The sequence below is a fragment of the Vulpes lagopus genome, chromosome 3 (assembly GCF_018345385.1).
Source record: "Vulpes lagopus strain Blue_001 chromosome 3, ASM1834538v1, whole genome shotgun sequence".
Classification (NCBI taxonomy): Eukaryota; Metazoa; Chordata; class Mammalia; order Carnivora; family Canidae; genus Vulpes; species Vulpes lagopus.
In genome coordinates, this window is record NC_054826.1 from 35,401,747 (window position 1) to 35,421,294 (window position 19,548).

A 19,548-nucleotide genomic window follows, 5' to 3' on the forward strand; every position below is an offset into this window, starting at 1 on the left:
ACTAGGAGCCCGGAAAGTGAGTGAGATTGAGGCCACTAACACCAAATGTAGCTCCTCGTCACAGTCCTTACAATGATCAATTTCATGTACAGAGATCCACTCAAGTGTTTCCCAAAGTGGAGTACCACAAGGGGTGTACTAGATGGTACCTGGACAAACCTGGTTTTGACAGTTTTAATTTAATAGTTATATGCATATTGCAATTTACTTTAGAGAAGAGTATTTGTAAATGGATGGTGGTGCTTTACAACTTCCTTAGAATAAATCTGTTGAAGTGAAAAATTAGTCAATGTAAATAATAGCATTAAATATATGGTACCGATTGGTAGAACCACATAATGGTGGAAATTGTGTGGGTGGGTTGCAAACTGAAAGCTGGAAACACTGAATCCATGGAGCAGCAAGCAACATGAATCACCATTCATGATTCTTTGCTTTTATTTTTTAAAAGATTTTATTTATTTATTCATGAGAGACACAGAAAGAGAGGCAGAGACACAGAAAGAGAAGCAGAGACACACGCAGAGGGAGGAGAAGCAGGCTCCATGCAAGGAGCCCGATATGGGAGTCAATCCCGGAAATCCAGGATCACGCCCTGAGCCAAAGGCAGACACTCAACTGCTGAGCCACCCAGGCATCCCTGATTCTTTGCTTTTAAATACAGATACCTAGTCTGCTCAGAGAGCAAAGTGTAATAATCCCACTGGACATTTAGAGACACTGAGGTGCATCCACAGAGACCAGGGCACTTGGAAACGTGAGCATAGAAGAGACAAGCAAAAGACATCTTCTTGGCCCCCATGCTCTACCTCGGCAGGTGTGACTCAGCCTGCTGCCACCAATATCTGACCCCCACATTTCTCTGAACTCAAGAGAAAGCTGGTAAAATTCTTGAAAAATCCATTATAAACCTGAATGACATTAGGTTACTACTGTTCTCGTTGCTTTCATCCATGTTGCAAATTGATACCAGTTTACAAAGCAGAACTGTCAGTAGAATGAACTCTTGCCCCCTGGCAGTATGCCCTTTGGATTTCAGGTCTCTGTTTCCACAGCCACTTTTGTTAGACCATCTTCTGTAAAATATAGACTAATTTTTTAAAAAATTCTTGAATGGTTAATACATTAACATAAATGTTTCAAAAACAATTACAAAGCATTAGGCAATGGCCGACTCCCACCCTTATCCTAAGCCATAGCGCTTCATTGCCTGAAAACAATCAGTATAATCAATTTATCAGTTATTCCAATAATACTTTATGCACATACACATAAATACAAATAAATATTCTTTTCCTCCTTTTAATACAATGATGACATACTTTACAGATACTTCTTAGCCTTCTTTTGGTTTGTAAGCAATACTTTTTAAAAATCAAATCATACCTATGTGCAAAGTGTTTCTTCATTCTTTTTTGTGGTTGCCATAATATTTTACTGAATGGATTAGAAGTTATCTTAATGATGGACATGTATTCTGTTTTCCAATATTTTGTCATTATAAATTATGAGGAATGAATAACCTCATATATATGTAACTTTCTGTATCAATACATCCATAAAGGGTGATTTTGCCCATCATTGGCAATGTCTGGAAAAATTTTTAGTTGTTATAACTGGGGAGGGGAGAGCTACTGGCATTTTTGGGTAGAACCTAGGGAGCTGCTAGGCATCCTACAAAGCAGAGGACAAACTCACAAGGAATTATCCAGCCTAAAATGTTAATAGTGCCAAGGTTGAGAAGCCTTAGTCTGTAGAAAATACTTCGAGAAGTGGAATTGCTGTGTCAAAGGATATTTGCATCTGTTATTTTATTAAATACAACCAAATTATTTTCCATAGAAGTTGTGCCAATGAACATTCCCCAAGGCCATGTGTGTGATGCTTGCTTTGTCAAAACCTCACCAACACCATATTACCATATGTTTTGATATTTGCAAGTCTGACAGGTTTAGAAAAAGGTATCTTGGTATAATTTATTTGCATTTCTGTTTTCGTAGTAAGTTTGAGCATTTTTTTCATATATTTAAAGAGAAATTCATATTCCTTTTGCCTGTTTTTCTATAACCTTGTCCATATTTTCCTTAATAATTTGTAGGAGCTCTTTATTAGCTCAGTCCTTTGTGTAGACTAGCTTTGACCTAACTTTTCACTGTCAAGAGATTTGTATCCACCTACCAAACCATTACTATTAAAAGTTTTGTCGTAGGGCTCACAAACATCACTTTCTGCTGCACACTTAGCCTTACCTGCTGTTCCTTCAATCCTAACAAATATTAATTAAGTATCACCTTTGTGCTAGTGTTATTTTCTGAATTGCCGGGAAGTTGTTATTAATTTATACGCTTTGGCCACTGACCCTCCAATGTTTGAAAGATATATAGGAAAATACGCTCTTTCAAATTCATTAACAATCTCACAAGGCCTATTCTGGAAAGAAGGAGGGTTTTAAAAGAGCATTTGCAGAGCAGAGACAAAATGCGCAGGGCTCCTTTAGGATCTACTTCACACTGGCCCACAGCACTCACTTCTTGCTCTTCATTTCTACATAAGGCCTTTTCTCTCTACTCCCTTTTGAAAGCAAATCTAAACAAACATGCTTTTTTAGGGCAAAGATCACTAATATGTTTATCTAACATGAATGAGGCCTGGAAATTATTCCTGAATTATTGCTTCACTTCTGAGATAAATATACCCACGTAAAAGTACGGAGTTGCCTTCTTAGAATCTATGAAGAAAATAGCTATCACTCAAGAAGAAGATGAGAGCATCATCATGAACCTCCATGGATGATAGAGAAGAGCGGTGACAGGTGCTTCCTAGCTGCCACTTACTGCTAATGGGGTCAGGGGGTTGCAAGAGCAGAGAACTGCTTCATTTTGCACACCCAGCATTCCATGTGTACCCCTTAGCCCTCTCCAATAGTCATCTGCCAAAGTTGTAGTTCATTGTGGTGTTTTTAAATTTATGAATGCTTTAAAATATTATTTTCATTTTTCTGCTTAGTAAATTTACATGCTCACTGAAAAATGTCATATATTATAAAAATACAAAAAAAATACAAAAAAAATACACTGTGAAAGTCTGCCATAGTGGTACCCACAAGAAGGCCAGTGTTAGCAGTGTTCCTTTTGTATTATTTCTTTGTTTTACATATACTATTATATATTTTATTATTTATTTTCTCAAAAATGAGACAATGCCCCATCTATTGCTCTAAATATTCTTTTTTCAGAAAAAAATATATTTCTGTTCCTCCATTTACACCAGCCTTTTCTTTGTTAATGGCCACAGATTAGTCACAGGATGGATGAACCCTAAGTAATTTAGCCATTTGTCTGTTGGCAAATATTTAAGTTTCTCTAGGCTTTTAGTGAAATAAATAATGCTGTTATGAAATCCTTTTACCTACATCTTTACATATTCTGAACCAATGTCTCTATAGGATAAATCCTATAAGGGAAATCTATGTATGTATGTATTTAAATTAATTGTTTTTAAATACAATAAGAAAGATACATGTTAATGGTAAAATAGTGAATAGAAGGTTATGAGGTTAAAAGCAAAGTTCTCTTTCTACTTCCTACTCCCAAACACCAGAGCCATTCCCATTAATGTCTGCTCTTCATAGTGTCTCATCAGAGAATACACTCATAATTTTAAGAAAGGATCCCAAATTTCCCTCTGGAAACTATATGAGAGTATAGTCCATTATCTCTCTGTTTTTTCTTCTCTCACTTTTTCTTCTTTTTTGAGGTAAAATTTTCACATTTTCCTCTTGGGTCGTCAGGGTGCTACTACTGACAAAATGGCAGACTTTGAGGGAAGCTAGAGTGTTTTCCCCACAGCACAACCAGCCTCATTGAAAACCACGTTGTGAAAAGCTGAGGTGAGGAAAGCCAGTTGACTCTGGTTTAGCTATGACTAAAAGAGCTTGTAGAAAAGAGGAAAGAAAAGAAGGTAGGTGTGGGATGGATCATAATTTCCTGACTTTATGTCTGCCCAGGAGTGTCAACAGCTTCTCCCTTAGCTCCAGATTCTCCCAGAACTGCAAAGTTTCATGGACTTAGGGCCAGGTGAAGTTGGGTTGGGGGAGGGGAGAAGCCAGCAACAGTTCATCCCAAATTGCCCCAGTGTTTTAGAAGATGCTACTTTTTTCATTGATACTGTAATGATCACGTCCTTATTAGGTATCAGGCAACATGCCCGGTGCCTTTCCAAAGCTTAGGTCATAGTGACCCTACACAGCAGCTGTCAGCAATCCCATTCCTCCTCAAGAGCTAAAAGAACTAAGCCCAAAGAACAGAGACAACTTGCCCTGTGCTACTTGTCATCACAGAGATTCAAATCATGGCTTTTTCAAGTTCTGAATCTCTGCTTTTCTCCCTTGCAGCACCAGGTCCCCTTTGTCATCAAAGGCTTCTGTTGAGTTGGGAGGCAGGGAGTAAATTCATGGGCTACTTTGAGCATGTTTTACAGAGAGGATGAAACTAGAATCCAGGAAGACTCCTATGCCCCATTTTAGAACTGGCATTCTACTGTGTATGTTTGGTGGTGACAACCCCCAAATCAGTCACTTAAGTTTCATTTCACATGATATCAGTTATAATTTCAATTGTGTCATCATGTGATTTCAGATTGTACAATGCACTACACACCAAAAGAGGCATTGAGTGAAATATTTGAAATGCCTTGGTTAAAATCATCACCAGAAAGATTTTCTAATTATAAAGAAACTCTTATAAAGGCAGTATGTGGCCACTTTTACAATGTTATCAGGGAAAGTCTGAAATATACTCTTCTTGAAAAATACTCTGTTAGCTTATGCCTGAAATTCCATTATCAAAGCTCCTTCTTGGCTTCAGTCTCTAATATCTGTCCTAATCCAAACTCCTCTAAAAATAAGCCAAGCTTTACTCAATAAGTTAAACTTTTGGTGAATGACTATTTGAGGAAGATTTTGATAAGCAAGTGGGAGGAAAAGCAGAAAGCATAAGCCCTCTGAGAGGAAATGTAAGACAGTTGAGAAGACCAGGAAATAGCCCCTTTTGTGGTTTGGGCCTGATTATACGAATAATTTGCAAATTAAACAAATGACTCTAGAATGTCAAAATTACCAGTATCACCAGTTAAAAATTAACACTGCCCTCCCAAATGTTGGTTCTTGGTTACATATTTTCCCAAAAGAAAATCACCCCCAAAAATGGACACAAAAAGATGAGAGAACAAAGTCTTCATTTATGTACGGTATTTGGAGAAAGAAAGGAACACTTGAGTGATTGATTTATCATTTGAATGAGTTTATTTTGTGAGTAGGTATATGTGGTTTTTGTAAGTCTCTAAATTAACCCAATGATTCAGGGACTATTATCATTCTTTACTTTAGAAAAAAACAAAAAGCAAAAACAAAAAAAAACCAAGGCAGCTGAGAAGTTGAAACACTTGCCTCACATTGCGCAACTTATCATGCAGATGCAGGTCTACCTGACATGAAAGTTGCAATCGTCTCCCACTTTGCCTCTCCAAAGCTGAAATTTGGCTGTTTTTCAGAGGAGTGGAGATATCCTTTTTCATAGGTATCAGATACATAGCTTCTCATTGACATACCTGTGGAACTAACCAAGCAGCCAAGGAGACAATGTTCTAGAAATGAAGTGGAGGTATCATTCTGAAGAAGCAGAAAATGTGCTCCCCCTTTCAAATCCAGCACAAGCATTGCACGACCAAACAGGATGCAGACAAATGTCTGCTGGGCCACAGCTTGGAGTATAGATTACGCAAATGATTGTTTAGTGTGGAGTCTGGGGAATGAAAATCTCCTGTGGAAAGTCGGGGCATGTGCAAAGCCATGAAATATAGCCATTAAGTGCTCAGACTCTGGAGTCATAGATTTGAGCTTGTATCTGCCATTCCACTTTTTAAGAGACTTGACCTCTCTGAACAAGTTCCTCACTTGCAAGATGGGCCAATGGCACTTTGCAGGATCATAGATTAAATGGGTTCTGGCCTGCTGAGTGGCTGAAGTGTAAGTGCTCAGAGATGTTGATCATTCTTTATTTCAGTTTTGTTCCCTGCCTCTCTCTTTGAAACTCAAGGTTCAAAATTCTATTTTATACAATATACTAACATAAAAAGAAAGGGCATATAAAAGTTGCATGCACAAGCTTGCCTTTGTGCAAATATGTAGACACCAGAATCTTGTTGGATTGCGTTTGACATATGTCAGGTATCCAGGGAGAAGCTTTGGAATATGAAGACAGTGCAGCTTTGAACATGGCCAAGAAAAGAGACAAAGCCAAGTGAGGTCCTATGATTTTTCACCCCAGTGATGCAGATGGAATGACAAATAAGAATGAGAGCAGGTTTTACATGGTGTCTCTCTTTTCCTGATGGCTATTGTGTGGTTTCCTTGGAAGGTTTACCCTGGCATTTTTCAGAAATAGCACAGTTGTTTGGGATGATTACAGGCAATCACCATTTTGCAGAGATGGAACTGTGTTTAGCTCACTGACCGGCTACACCCCAGTACCCAGCTGAGGGGTTGTATAGCTGGTCTTGTGTTTACAACATATCAGATCTCATGAAATTCAAGGACAACCTGCCTCAGGACACCTGTTTAGGAAAAAAGAGTGAATTTTGATGGTGGAACATGATATCCATACCAACAGAACAAACCCGAGAGCCGGCTCACCTGGCAGACTGTTCAAACATAGTCTCTTAAAAATCCATGTTTGAAGTCAATAGATATTAAGAGATCAAAGGAGATAATCTGAGGTGGAAGAGAAACCTCCTTGGATATCTTGAAGCCACACTGTCCAATAATGTAGCCACAGCCATGTGTGGCCACTGAGCACTTGAAATGTGGCAAGTCCAAATGAGATATGTTATACAATACATAATTTCAAGGACTTAGTACTGAAAATAATGTATCTCATTAATTTTTTATGTTGATTACAAGTTGAAATAAGATTTTAGATATAATAGGGTAGACAAATAAATACACTCTTAAAATTAATTTTATTGCTTCTTTTTTGCTTCCTTTTAGTGTGGCTACTAGAAAACTTTAAGTTACACATACAGTTCACATTCTGCTATTCTTGGACAGCACTGCTTTAGAACTTCACACAGACTTCTTACATCTACTCAGAACTCTGGTTGATGCTTAACAGCATTTTATACCCTGATTTTGATGATCCTAGGCTATTAACAACCAATACATATCCAGAACTTTGCTTCCCCAGGGCTTTGCTCTTACTGTGAACTCTGCATAGGATGATTACCCACCCCCATGCCACTAGACTTCATACCTAGCTCCATTTTCAACTCCCTGATCTTTTCTCAAAGGCCCTCTCCCCAGACAAAGCCAGTCCTGTCTACAAGGTGGGCATATCAATCTGTTCTGTTTTCTTTATAGCACTTGTTTATATTGTCTGACTTCTCAACAAGACTGTGAGCACCAAGAAAAGGTTAACCATGTTCATCTCTCTATTTCCTGCCCACGGAATAGCACTCAGCTTATAGCAGACCCACAGTAAATAGTTCCTGAATAGCTAAATGCATTAGCCTTAAATCTGAGATTGTTTAAACTGTGTTTTAATGTGATGCCCTTAGTTTGTATCATACCAATTGAGCACCTATTGGAGACTCACCACTATGCCTTGGAGATATGGTGATAGATGTCCTGGTCTCACTCTCGGGAGAGAACAGGACTCAGTGGGTTCCAAGGATAAACATCTGTGCAAACAGGGTTGTCATATTACTGCCATGAGGCTTTTTGTTGCATTTTGCTATGCATACTACTAAGGAAATAATGCAACAGAAGTCAAAAAACAAGATAACCTCAAAGCTCAGACTCCCTGTTTACCCAGAGCAGCAGAAGATTGTTGAAAAGGCAGTTCCCTTGTGCTCTTCTGTTTTCGAAAAACAGATTAACCATCCTAAAGAACTATGATTATGGGCAGGACCAACCCATGTATTTCAGGCCGTGGAAGACTCTAAATGAGAAGATATTTTGAGCTCAAAGAATATATGTTTTCAGAGGTTTTTAAAGGAAAATTGACCTTTTAATACATCCTTACATTACAAAAGCAAGCTGCAAACCACTGTGTGGAGCAGATGCTTATTTTTGTTTGTATATGTGCTATAAATGTGTGTGGGAAAGACAAATGCATTCCAAATGGTTAACCTTGGCTACCTCAGGGTTGTGGAGAAGGGTGCAATCATAGGGCTCTATAAATATTTTCTTAACATATTGCCATGTTATTTTATCTGTTACAATGAACATGGAAAAATTTTGTACTTTCAAAAAATGAATTAAGTAGTCTTTAGAAAAAAAATTTAAAAAGAAACACCAGTAAGCATCCCTATATTTGGTAGGGATACTTTTCACATCTTGACTTTTTTCATCCCAGTTCTCTGCCTCGGCTGCTAAAGCAAAGGCCAGCAACCAGGCTGGATATATCCAGGCTGGATATAAAAAAATAGAAGCACAAGCTGAGAATTTCTGGAGAATTTTATGATGTTATGGCTCTCTTACCATAGTTAGGAATTCCTTAACCTCTTTAATTGGGAGGGTACCCTTTATTGAGGGCACCTGTTTTAAGCCAAGTAATTTGTTTACATATTCTCATTTTGTTCTCTAAATAACCTCTAAAAGGTAGGTATTTATATCCTCACTTAGTGGATATAAAAAGTGAAGTTCAGGGAGGTGAGATGAATTGTCCAAGATCACAGAGCTGGTTATAGGTTGAGCCAACCTTGCAGAGAAGAATTACAAAAACAACTAGAAAACAAGTAACAAGATGGCAATGAGTACACACCTATCAATAAGCAGTTACATTTAAATAGTATTTACATAGCAATTATATGTAAATAGTCTAAATGCTACACTCAAAAGACATAGGGGGACAGAATGAATTAAAAAAAAAAAAAAACCAAGACTCATCTATATGCTGCCTATAGGAGACTCACTTCAGACCCAAAGACACACACAGACTAAAAGTGAAGGGATGAATGAAAGTATTCTGTGCAAATGGACACACGTGCACACAAAAATCCAGGTTAGCAATAATTATATCAGTCAAAATAAAACTTTAAAACAAAAAAATGGTAACAAGAGACAAAGGGCATTATACAATGATAAAGGGACCAATACAATGAGAAGATATAACAATTGTAACAATGAGAAGATATAACAATTTTAAGTATCAATGTACCCAACATTAGCACATCTAATGACATAAAACAGATAGTAACAGACATAGAGGGAGAGAGAGAGAGATTGATAATAATACAAAAATAGTAGGGGACTTGAACACCCCACTTATGTCAACTGACAGATTATTCAGACAGAAAATCAATAAGGAAATAGAACCCAACTTTGACGTTAGCCTTTTTCAACCTTTTGCCCAAGTCACCACCATTTGATACCTCTTTCTAAAAGATAAGGTGTAATGAAGTATTTTGCATCTGGTTCCATAGCTGAATTAAACTCTGCTCGCAATGAAAGTCTAATTCTAGGCACTTGTGAAAGGCTTCTGCTCCACATAAGCTTTTCCTTAACTAGCCTTCTTTGGAGCCTGATAGTTCACAATAGAATCTGTCCCATTGGGTGACATCCCCTTGGATCCACTCTCTAAGTACAAGGACCCCTAGAATTAAGTAACATGTAGCATCATTATAAAGCATAACTATCACATGACCATAGTGTAAATTAATTACCAAGGAAATAAATCTAACTAATTTCCAAGGAAATAAGACATGAGGCCAGTAAGATGAGGAAGGCGAAGAAGAGAAAGTTAAAGGCGGAGTCAGGAATGTCCTACAGGGGTGTTGTTGTGGAACTGTTGATAAATATGAGGGACCTGGAGAAGGCAGATGTAGAAAAGAAAAGTGCCACTAAAGGTATATATCACCATCCAGGCCAGGTAATGGATTGGCACAGAACAGAGAGAATGTGCACACATGTAGTTGGTTTCTGTACTGCACTCCTCACTCCAGCTACAATACTGCTGTTTGCCAAAAGGTCCCTAACATATAAGATGTCGTGGCTCAATGAGTAAAAATCAGTCCACCTTATCAAGAGACAATTCACAGGGAGTGTTCTCCCAGGAGTCTGCTGAGAGCATCTCTCTGAGGCACAGAGGGTCAACCAGTAGCTTCTAGATATATATAGGGGGTGGAGGATTTCGTTTACAAAGCTAATGGGTCTTATCTAGTAATGGATTTCTACAAGCAACCTGGACAAAAACACTGTCTGCTCTCTTCCTTAAATAGAATATGCTTTTTTTCCGCACAGAAAAAGCGCACATTGAAGGGCTCCATTGAACTCTCCAGAATCAAATGTGTCGAGATTGTGAAAAGTGACATTAGTATCCCATGCCACTATAAATATCCATTTCAGGTAAGTCCACTATGCCCAAGGGTTCTAGCTCCCCATTCCTTGAACAATAGTTCAAAACCTTGAATAATGGTTGAAATCTTTAGTCCTTGTAATAGAAGGTGGGACAGGGTTTACTAGGATCTATAGTTAGATCTTAGATTAAGCCCAGAAGAAAACTGCTATGTTCTTACATCCATCCATCCATCCACCCATTCATTCATTCATTCAATTCAACAAAGCACAAAATCTTGAAAAAGTTTTCCTACCTCATTTACTTTTCTCTTATGTCTTCCCTACCTCAACAAAAGTCCCAATTCTCTGCTCCTAAAGGAAGGGGGGAAAGTATTAATGGCCCCAAGCCGGGTCGCCTGGGTGGCTCAGCAGTTGGGCATCTGCCTTTGGCTCACGACATCGTCCCAGAGTCTCAGGATCGAGTCCTACATCGGGATCCCTGCATGGAGCCTGCTTCTCCCTCTGTCTGTGTCTGCCTACCTCTCTGTCTCTCATGAATAAATAAATTTTTAAAATTAAAAACTAAATAAAATCTTTTTTAAAAAATGGCCCCAAACCTAATTTTCTTTAAGTACAATTTACTCATGTTTTGGGGCAACAGATTGCAGTACTTGATTTTAAATTGTTTGGAGGTTCTGAGACAAAAAGGCTCAAATTTTATAATCTCAGAGCTATCTAGAGTTGTGTTGTTCAATATACATGTGGATGTTCAATATTTAAATGTAAATTAAACAATATTAAAAATTTCTGAGTCACACTAAGCCACAGTGGAATGAACATTTCACATGTTCAACAGCTGTGTATTGGACAGCACAGGTTATAAAACATTTCCACCATTGCACAAAGTCCTACTGGACAGAACTGGTGGAGATTATCATTAGTCTTCAGGTCATGACATTGTCCAAATCTTGTCATCACTCTTGGCATCTATGACTCTGAAGGAGAGTAAATATCTCCTTGTACATTCTAGGCTACTGTTCCTCTTTGCCAATTTGAGAGGTAAATATTCCATTTTTAAATGTGATATAGAAAAGGACTCTTTTCCTATTAGAAAATTGACCTCCACGGGTTGACATTTTTAGTAACGAAAATAAAACAAAGAGCATGCATTTTCCTATCATTAAAATTCCAATTAAAAATGAGTACATTTGGGTCCCCTGGGGGGGGGTTAAGCATATGCTTTCCACTCAGGTCATGATCCTGGGGGTCCTGAGATGAAACCCCTCATTGGACTCCCTCCTCAGTGAGGAGTCTGCTTCTCCCTCTCCCTCTGCCTCTCCCCTCTCCCCTCATGCTCTCTGTCTCTCTCTCTCAAATCAATGAAATCTTTTTAAAAATGAGTACATTAAAGGGGTACCTGCACCCCTGACTCTTGATCTCAGCTCAGGTCTTGATCTTAGGGTTGTAAATTCAAGTCCTGTGTTGGGCTCCACACTGGACATGGAGCCTATTAAAAAAAAATTTTTTTTTTAAGATACATGAAAAAAACTGGTGAAATTCAAAGATCTGTACTCTAAGTTAGTAGTGTTGGACCAATGTCAATTTCCTGGTTTTGAAACTGTACTATGGTTATGTAATAAGATGTTATCATTAAGGAGAGGTGGGTGAAAAGAACACAGGAACTCTGTACTCTTTATAGAACCAGTGGGGTGGTTTCATATATTATTATATTATTTCAAACTAAGAAGTTTCTAAAATCTCAATTATACATTTTTCATCTAATTTCTTACTCTTTCATATGCCAGAAAGATTTTTTAATCACCTAAAAATTAATATGGGAAATAAATGTCCTGTCACATGGAGAGCTTATTCTCTAGCTGTTTTAATTTAGCAATGGCTTACTAGTAACATGGAATCTCAAACAAGTTGTGTGAGCTGTGGGGATTTACCCTGTGTCTGCACAGCATTCAAATATCTGAATTAAAAATGACACAGGTCCCCTAATCACCCAGATGTGTGCCTTTAAGTGACAAACGCCCAAAGCCCCACTCTCAGTCCAGTATGCTAGATGGGCCTACTGTCAGCCATCCATCTCTGGGTGCACCACTCACCTTGGAATCTGTGTGTATCTATCTCCAGGTTGTGCATGACAACTACCTCCTCTATGTGTTTGCTCCAGACCGTGAGAGCCGGCAGCGCTGGGTTCTGGCCCTTAAAGAAGGTAACTACTCTCCTGTGTAAATGGCTCCCACAGATTATTTGATTATAAGCTTGGGTTCCTCTGTAAGATAAAGGGCAGCTGATGGTCAAATATTTCTCACTTTTGGTGTTGGTGTTGGATTCCAATTTTTCACCCTGGGTCCAAGAGGCAACAATCAGTACAGTGCAGGGTCAGCCAAATCCAGCCTACCACCCATTCTTATAAGGGTCTGAGCTAAGGATGGTCTTTGTATTTTTACATGGCCCCATTTTAAAACATTAGAGAAGTACCTCCATAATATATCGATTTTTCCTACTGGTGAACAAAACCTAAAATATTTACTATCTGACCCTTAAAAAAAGTTTGCCAACTCCTGGTCTTGTGTGAAGAAGATGGGCCATTGAGTTAGATGACCTGAGTTTGAATCCCGGCTCTGCTACTGACTAGCCATGAGTGCGTGGGCAACGTCCTCAGCTTCTCTGTGCTTCAGTTTCCCCTATCTATAAAAAAGGAAAGAAGGAGAGAGTGATAATAATAGTACCTGCTCTGCTTCCAGAACTGCTTCGAGTAAAGCCCTTGAAACCAGCCTGGCCAGAGTCGGCACCCAATCAATGTTAGCTAGCTTCAACGGTTTTCAGGGCAGCAGGAAGGGTATCCCTTAAGGCTCCCCTTCCTGGCAGCATAATTAGAACCAGCAGAGTGTTTGGGTGTATGTGAGATGTGCAACCAGGCTGCTAAGGTGAAAATCCCAGCTCTGCCAGTTATGAGTATGTGACCTGGGGCTAGCTCTTTGACCTTCCTGTGTCTCCATTTCCTCAGCTATAAACTCTGACTAGTAACCATCGGTGACATCATTATTGTGAGAATTAAATATGTAAAGACACATCAGATACTTCCAACAATACCCAAAGAAAGTCCTCAACCAGTAGTACTGTTATTTCACCTGAAGCCCTGGATTTACAGGGGAACTGGGTTCAGATACTAATCTGTCCCTAAGTAGCTATAAGGACTAAGTATAAGCCAGCCATTTGGAATCTCAGGAGCTAGGATGGCTTTATCTGAAAAATGAGAATAAAAATACAGTTCTTATCTTCCTCCAAGGTCATTGTCTCAAATGGGGTATGAGCAGGCCACCACTAGAGAAGCTAAAAAAGGCTCTCAAGTCATGGGACTTAGTATAAACATTAAGGAACAAAAGTTATCAAAAGGGCCCCAACTATGTCCATGGGCTGTTTTCCCTCTGTGGAGGGGTTTACTCACAGGATGTTAGAGCTGGAAAGAACATTTGAGATGGCTTGTCTAGATCTCCATTCCTTATACTTCTTTTCTTTGGCAAGAGAACCTCTTTTTTTTTTCCTACCAAAGTCTCACTTTAAAGCCACAAATCTGGAACCGATAAAAGCAAAATTCCTGTGGTTGAAGGTAGAGAGACGAGGGGGTAGGGATCCCTCCTACTCAGTCTCCCCATTGCCCCTTGGGCACTTTTGTAGGGCCCGCTGATCCAGTCTAACAATCTCATTGAACAGACGAGGGTGTTGTCCAAGCAAGGGACCTACAATTAAGGCAAGGCCAGCCGCCAAGAACCCAGATCTGATGATGCCTAAATCCAGCATGTACTGCTGCATAAATGGATATGGTTGGGGAAAAGGCCATTTTTTCTGACTATTCTGGGTACTCCTCACTCAAGCTCACACAGCAGGGTCTGATTGCAGAGAGTTGGAAAGTTGGTAGCCCGTGGTAGACTGACCTGGAAGTAACTCTTCTACTGGTGCTGATCTCTTTCAGAAACAAGGAATAACAACAGTTTGGTGCCCATGTACCATCCTAATTTCTGGATGGATGGGAGGTGGAGGTGCTGTGCTCAGATGGAGAAGCTCGCAGTGGGCTGTGCTCAGTACGATCCAACCAAGAATGGTAAGGGACTGGGAATTACCTTTCTCCTTTGCAAAATGACTGATCTCTCTAGTTATAGGAAGTAAAAGCTCTCAGCTTCCCGTCATCAGGAGGGTCAGGGCTTAAATACAAAATTCTGCATTTTCAGAACTTTCAGAGGGAAATCATCTGCCTCAACCATTAGTCTGCTGATGTTTTTTCATCTCAAACCTTATGTCTTTATACTCCTTGCTACTAGAAGTGTGATCCTTGGACCAGTAGTGTCAACATCCCTGTGAGCTAGAAATATAAATTCTCTGACCCCATCCCAGGTCCACCAGATCAAAACTTGTGTTTTAACAAATCTCCTGGAGATTTGTGTACACAGTGAAGTTTGGGAAACACTGCTATAACCTTCAAGATAGAAAAGTAAATGACATGGTCTACTTAAATCTTAAGTTGTAGAGACAGACTTAGAGGTACATACATTATTTATTTATTATAATGGTGTCACGTCATACATAGGTTTAATTACACCAGCTCAACTTTATACTGCTGGAGGGGAAGAAAGCAAACCCCAAAACTGCTTACTGCACTCTGCGGCTTCTCCCTGCTTCCCCTTCAAACTCGCTGTTGATCTCTGTAATCTCAGAGAAAAGAAGGCCACAGCCTAAATGCAAAATGAAAACAAAAAACATTGTTTCTAATCCCTGGAGGTCAAAGGCCCCAGAACTTGAGATTGGTATGCAACCCGGCTTTCTCTCCCGCGATGGCTCTGGGACTTGAACCTTCAATGAAGTGCAGCTTCACCTGCATGCACTTTTACACATGGTGTGCTCCCATTCCTCACAGTCGTCTGGGGTATATGGTGTGAAGTCACAGAAGCAGAAAACCTTGAGATGTTAGGTATGCTCAAGGTCACACCGTGAGGAAGTGCTCTGCAAAGCCATTGTTGAATAGCAATGATGGATCCTGTGAATTGTTTTGCTCCCATTCCTCTCTCCTCTCAACCTCTCTTACCCTAGCCACTTTTTCTCATCTCTCAGTTTCTTCTTTGCACAAAAACCTAATACCTCACGTTGACAACCCAAAGCGGATGTGCTAAATGTAACACATGGCTGGGTTTTCCGTGGCTTCCTGAGTCACAGCCCCTCTTAGTACCACTTTTAAAACCACCGCTTCTCACCTTCCCCATTGGGAAAGAAAATTTAAGGTTGCCAGTCCCTTGCTTAGTCCAGAAGAACAATATATACCTAGTTTTAGAAGTGAATGATCTTCTGCATTATCCTACAGCCCATACTCACAAAGGCTAGTGTTTCATAGAAAAGAAACAGGTTTTATATGAGTGAAATCCACCATGATAACAAGATGGCCTGGGCTTTCTCCAGTGAGTAAAAGCCCTTTCCAAAGCCCAGCAGCCTGGTCTCCAAATTCCTGCCAGCACCTTGCTTGGGCCCTTAGACCAGTCACTTGGCCATCAAGGGCCCTAATGTCCTCATCTCTCCCATGTTAGGGAAAGTTTCAGGGGTCCTAAGATGAAACAATTTCTAAGCCCCTTTCCAGCTCTGGATTCTTTGAATCTGTATTTCCATTTTGCAGTTTTCACCCTGCATGTTGCTGCTGATCCTCTTTAGGGTGCATAGGATTTAACCTCCATTGAGTCTTAGACACATGACTGGGGGGTGAGGAGCATCTGAATGACTCACCAGGATGACACTTGGAGAGGGCTTCTCATGCTGAACTTGCCACATGAATCCAGGGCCTAACCACTGTATAGTCACTCTGTTAGTGGTTGTGCATTTGTGTTGTGATAATGGGATTGTGGAAAGCTCTTAGCACAGCTGCTGGCATTGAGATGTCTGAGTTCTCAATAAATGGTAACTGTGCCTACCAGTCTTTCCTATCTGGGGACAGAGGAATCTGAAGCTGAGATATAGCAGTATGTGTGTCTATGTCTGGAAAGCAACAGAGGTGGTTGGGTAAAAATGGATCCTGGTCTACCCAATCCACAGTGACACTCATTTCTGCAACCAGAACTGGCCCTGATGTCAGTACACACCAACTTCACACAGAGGGAGAAGAAAGAAGGGAAGACTAAGGCTAGAAGAAGAGATACCTGTCACAGAATGTTTAGGGCTACAAGAGGCCCAAGGCCACACAGCTCATTCCTGGAAGAGTTGGGGTGAGAACACCAGTCCCCTGGTGCTCTGAGTTGAGTGCTCAGTAGGAACCACGCTTCCAGTTATGTTTGTTTTCTTCTTCTCAGTTAATCACAAACCTAGGTCAATACCCCACCATGCTCTTGCTTAAGAAGTTAGCACAGGGGCTGGGTTCCCATGTCATTGTGTGGATCTCCTCTTACCACATTGCTGGGAGGTACTGTCCTAGTCAGGCAAGGATTAACCTTGTATGTGAGTCAACCTCACATGGAGATGAGGAGCTCACCACCTACTTATGGAGCCTATTCCCGTTTTCTATCTAATTATTAAATAATTCTTTGAATTAAGCAGAAGCCTATGTGCTGCCTCCCATGCCCCACCTACTCCCAGACATTCAATTTTGGTCTGTTGATTCCAGGCCTGACCTTTTCAGTGCCTCAAAGGAGAAATATCAAGAGACAGAGAGGAAGAGAAGAAAGGAGAGAGAGAAGAAAAAGGAGAAAAAGATGAGAGGAGAAAAGAGAAAAAAAAGCAGAGAGGAGAGGTAAAGAGAGGGAAATGTGGAGACACAAACAGATAAACAGAGAGAGAGGTGCTTAGGGTGTTGTTTGGAGGAGATAGTAGGAACACATGCTCAGAAGCATTAACTAACACGATGCCCGCACCTGCCCCCTCCCCAAGCCCACGGCTGCCTCAGGAAGCCAGTGAGTCACTGTTACCCTGAGTCATCAATTCCCACTCTGGGGTTTGGCATGTGGTAGGTGTGTTTTGGAGGTCTCCCGGCCCACGGAGAAGGACACAAGCCTAACACCTCTGTAGCAACTGTTGGATTAGGCTTTTCCTAGGAACACAGAATATTGACTTCTAGAAGCTTCTAGTATTTCTAGAAAATGAAATGGGGAACCAACATGCTAAAAGAGATAAAACTCAGGCTCTACACAGCCGATTTTCCTTTCTGTGTCTCAACATCTCCTTCTGACCCTTTGCTTCTATTGTTCTCCCAAGGGCCTCTTTTCTCTGAAAAGCCCGCTGGCTGCTCGCCTCCAGTTGGGCACATTCAGTTTCATGTTCGTTTTCTTTTTCTGTTTTTCTTGTTTCAGCTTCAAAGAAGCCTCTTCCTCCTACTCCTGAAGACAACAGGGTAAGTGAGGGCACGGTGGGCGCCCAGCACTGCAGCTGCCTGACTAGCATGTCCCCTCTGCACTTTCCCCATTTGTCCAGATTTTTCAAATCTTGGGCAGTGCAGCAGGTTGTAGTAATTCAGTTGAAATGAACACACTGGGTTTCTTGGACCTGAACTGTCTCATGTGTCTATTTGCACAGAAGGACAATTCAGCTGCTAAAACCTCAGTTTATTTTATTCACTCAACAAAAACGTATTGGTATCAAACTGTCTATCCAGCTACCTGACCACTTTGGGGTATAATAAAGCTATGTATATAAAATGATGTACTGGGGCACCTGGATGGCTCAGATGGTTAAGCATCTGCCTTCAGCTCAGGTTAGATCTCTGGGTCCTGGGATAGAGCCCCATGCCAGGCTCCCTGCTCAGCAGAGAGCCTGCTTCTCCATCTCCTTCTGCTGGTACCCCCACTCATGCTCTCTCTCTCTCAGATGAAGAAATAAAATCTTTTAAAAAATAAAATAAAATGGCGTAATTATTCCACATCTTACTTTTGATAATACTTAATATTTTTAAGTACTTCTACACTTTTACTATCTATTTCAAAGATGTATATGTATATGTGTGTGTGTGTGTGTGTATATATATATATATATATATATATATATATATACTATATATGTGTGTGTGTGTGTGTGTGTGTATGTGCCTCCTTTCCTCACTATCTGTTCTAGCCAGCCACTACAGAGGGTTATAGTTTTGTTCACATTTTAAAGCTTGGGAAATCAAGTCCCAATAGAGGTTTTGAGGCTTTTCCAAGGCCATTCAGCAACTTAGTTGTTAAGCTAGTAGGCAACAGAGTTTCTGGCATGGTGGTTTTAATTCAAGTGGCAGTTCTCAAAGTGTGGTCCCTGGACCAGCAGTATCGGTATCACCTGGGAGCTTGTTAGAAATGCAATGTAAATGCTCAAACTGGATCCCAGATCTACCGTCTTCATAATTCTGGAAGAGGGTCTCAGCAATCTGAGTTTTAATAAACCTCCAGGTAATTCTGGGGCACAATGAAGTAGGGAGAAACACTGATCTAATGTATTGATCTATAAGATTTAAGTAATACCAAGCCAGCTCTGGGGAAGCCAACTCTGGCTTGCAGATGGTTTCCCTCATAGTCCCACCTAATCAGGGTGGAGGGTGTATCTAGGCTCTGAGTATTATTACACATTATTATTATTATTATTATAAGCAGATTTCTCACCACATGAATGTCTAACAGGACATTTGAAAGTTTTTCAGAATGTGAGATAGTGCAGAGATTTTTGCATTCTTGGCCCTCTCCCATTAAATGCTAGCAGCACACCTAAACCTTTGTGACATTCACAAGACTCCCATAGATGTCAAGATGCTCCCTATGGAAAGGTACCACCATCATTTGAGAACCCCGCTGTGACCTATCTTTTCACAGAGATCGATCAATTAGTTGGGCCTATAATGGGATGGATACCATGATGTCACAGCCCTCTTTAATCTCTAAGTGTCCTTGAATACAGCTCCTTCCTCCATTAGCTGTGGGGGTGAAAGCCTCAGTCCCATTGACTCTCACCTGCAGTACTCCAAAACACTACCTAATGAGCTCCACCAATGTCTAGACTTCAGATCCTAATCTGACATTAGTATGACAAGTTTTTCTTTTTAAATCTCTGGGATTTTTATACCGCCAAATGCTTCAATGTCCTCACAGACATTTTGGTTTCCCAACACCACCATATCTCATCCTCACCAGTAATCTCAGTCTCTTCCATATATACTGTCTCACAAAATCTGCCAACCTGTAGCAAGTGTGCCCTTCCTGAACTTCCACAAC

The 19,548-nt window shown here is 40.3% G+C and overlaps 1 protein-coding gene across 1 annotated transcript in view; it reads left to right on the forward strand.

Moving 5' to 3' along the window:
• ITK (IL2 inducible T cell kinase) overlaps positions 1-19,548 on the forward strand; it is a 63,890-nt gene that overhangs the window by 10,326 nt on the left and 34,016 nt on the right. The window contains exons 2-5 of the mRNA XM_041747118.1: positions 10,298-10,402; positions 12,473-12,554; positions 14,319-14,447; positions 17,665-17,705. Coding sequence (XP_041603052.1) covers positions 10,298-10,402; positions 12,473-12,554; positions 14,319-14,447; positions 17,665-17,705 — 357 coding nt within the window. The remainder of the gene's footprint in view (positions 1-10,297; positions 10,403-12,472; positions 12,555-14,318; positions 14,448-17,664; positions 17,706-19,548) is intronic.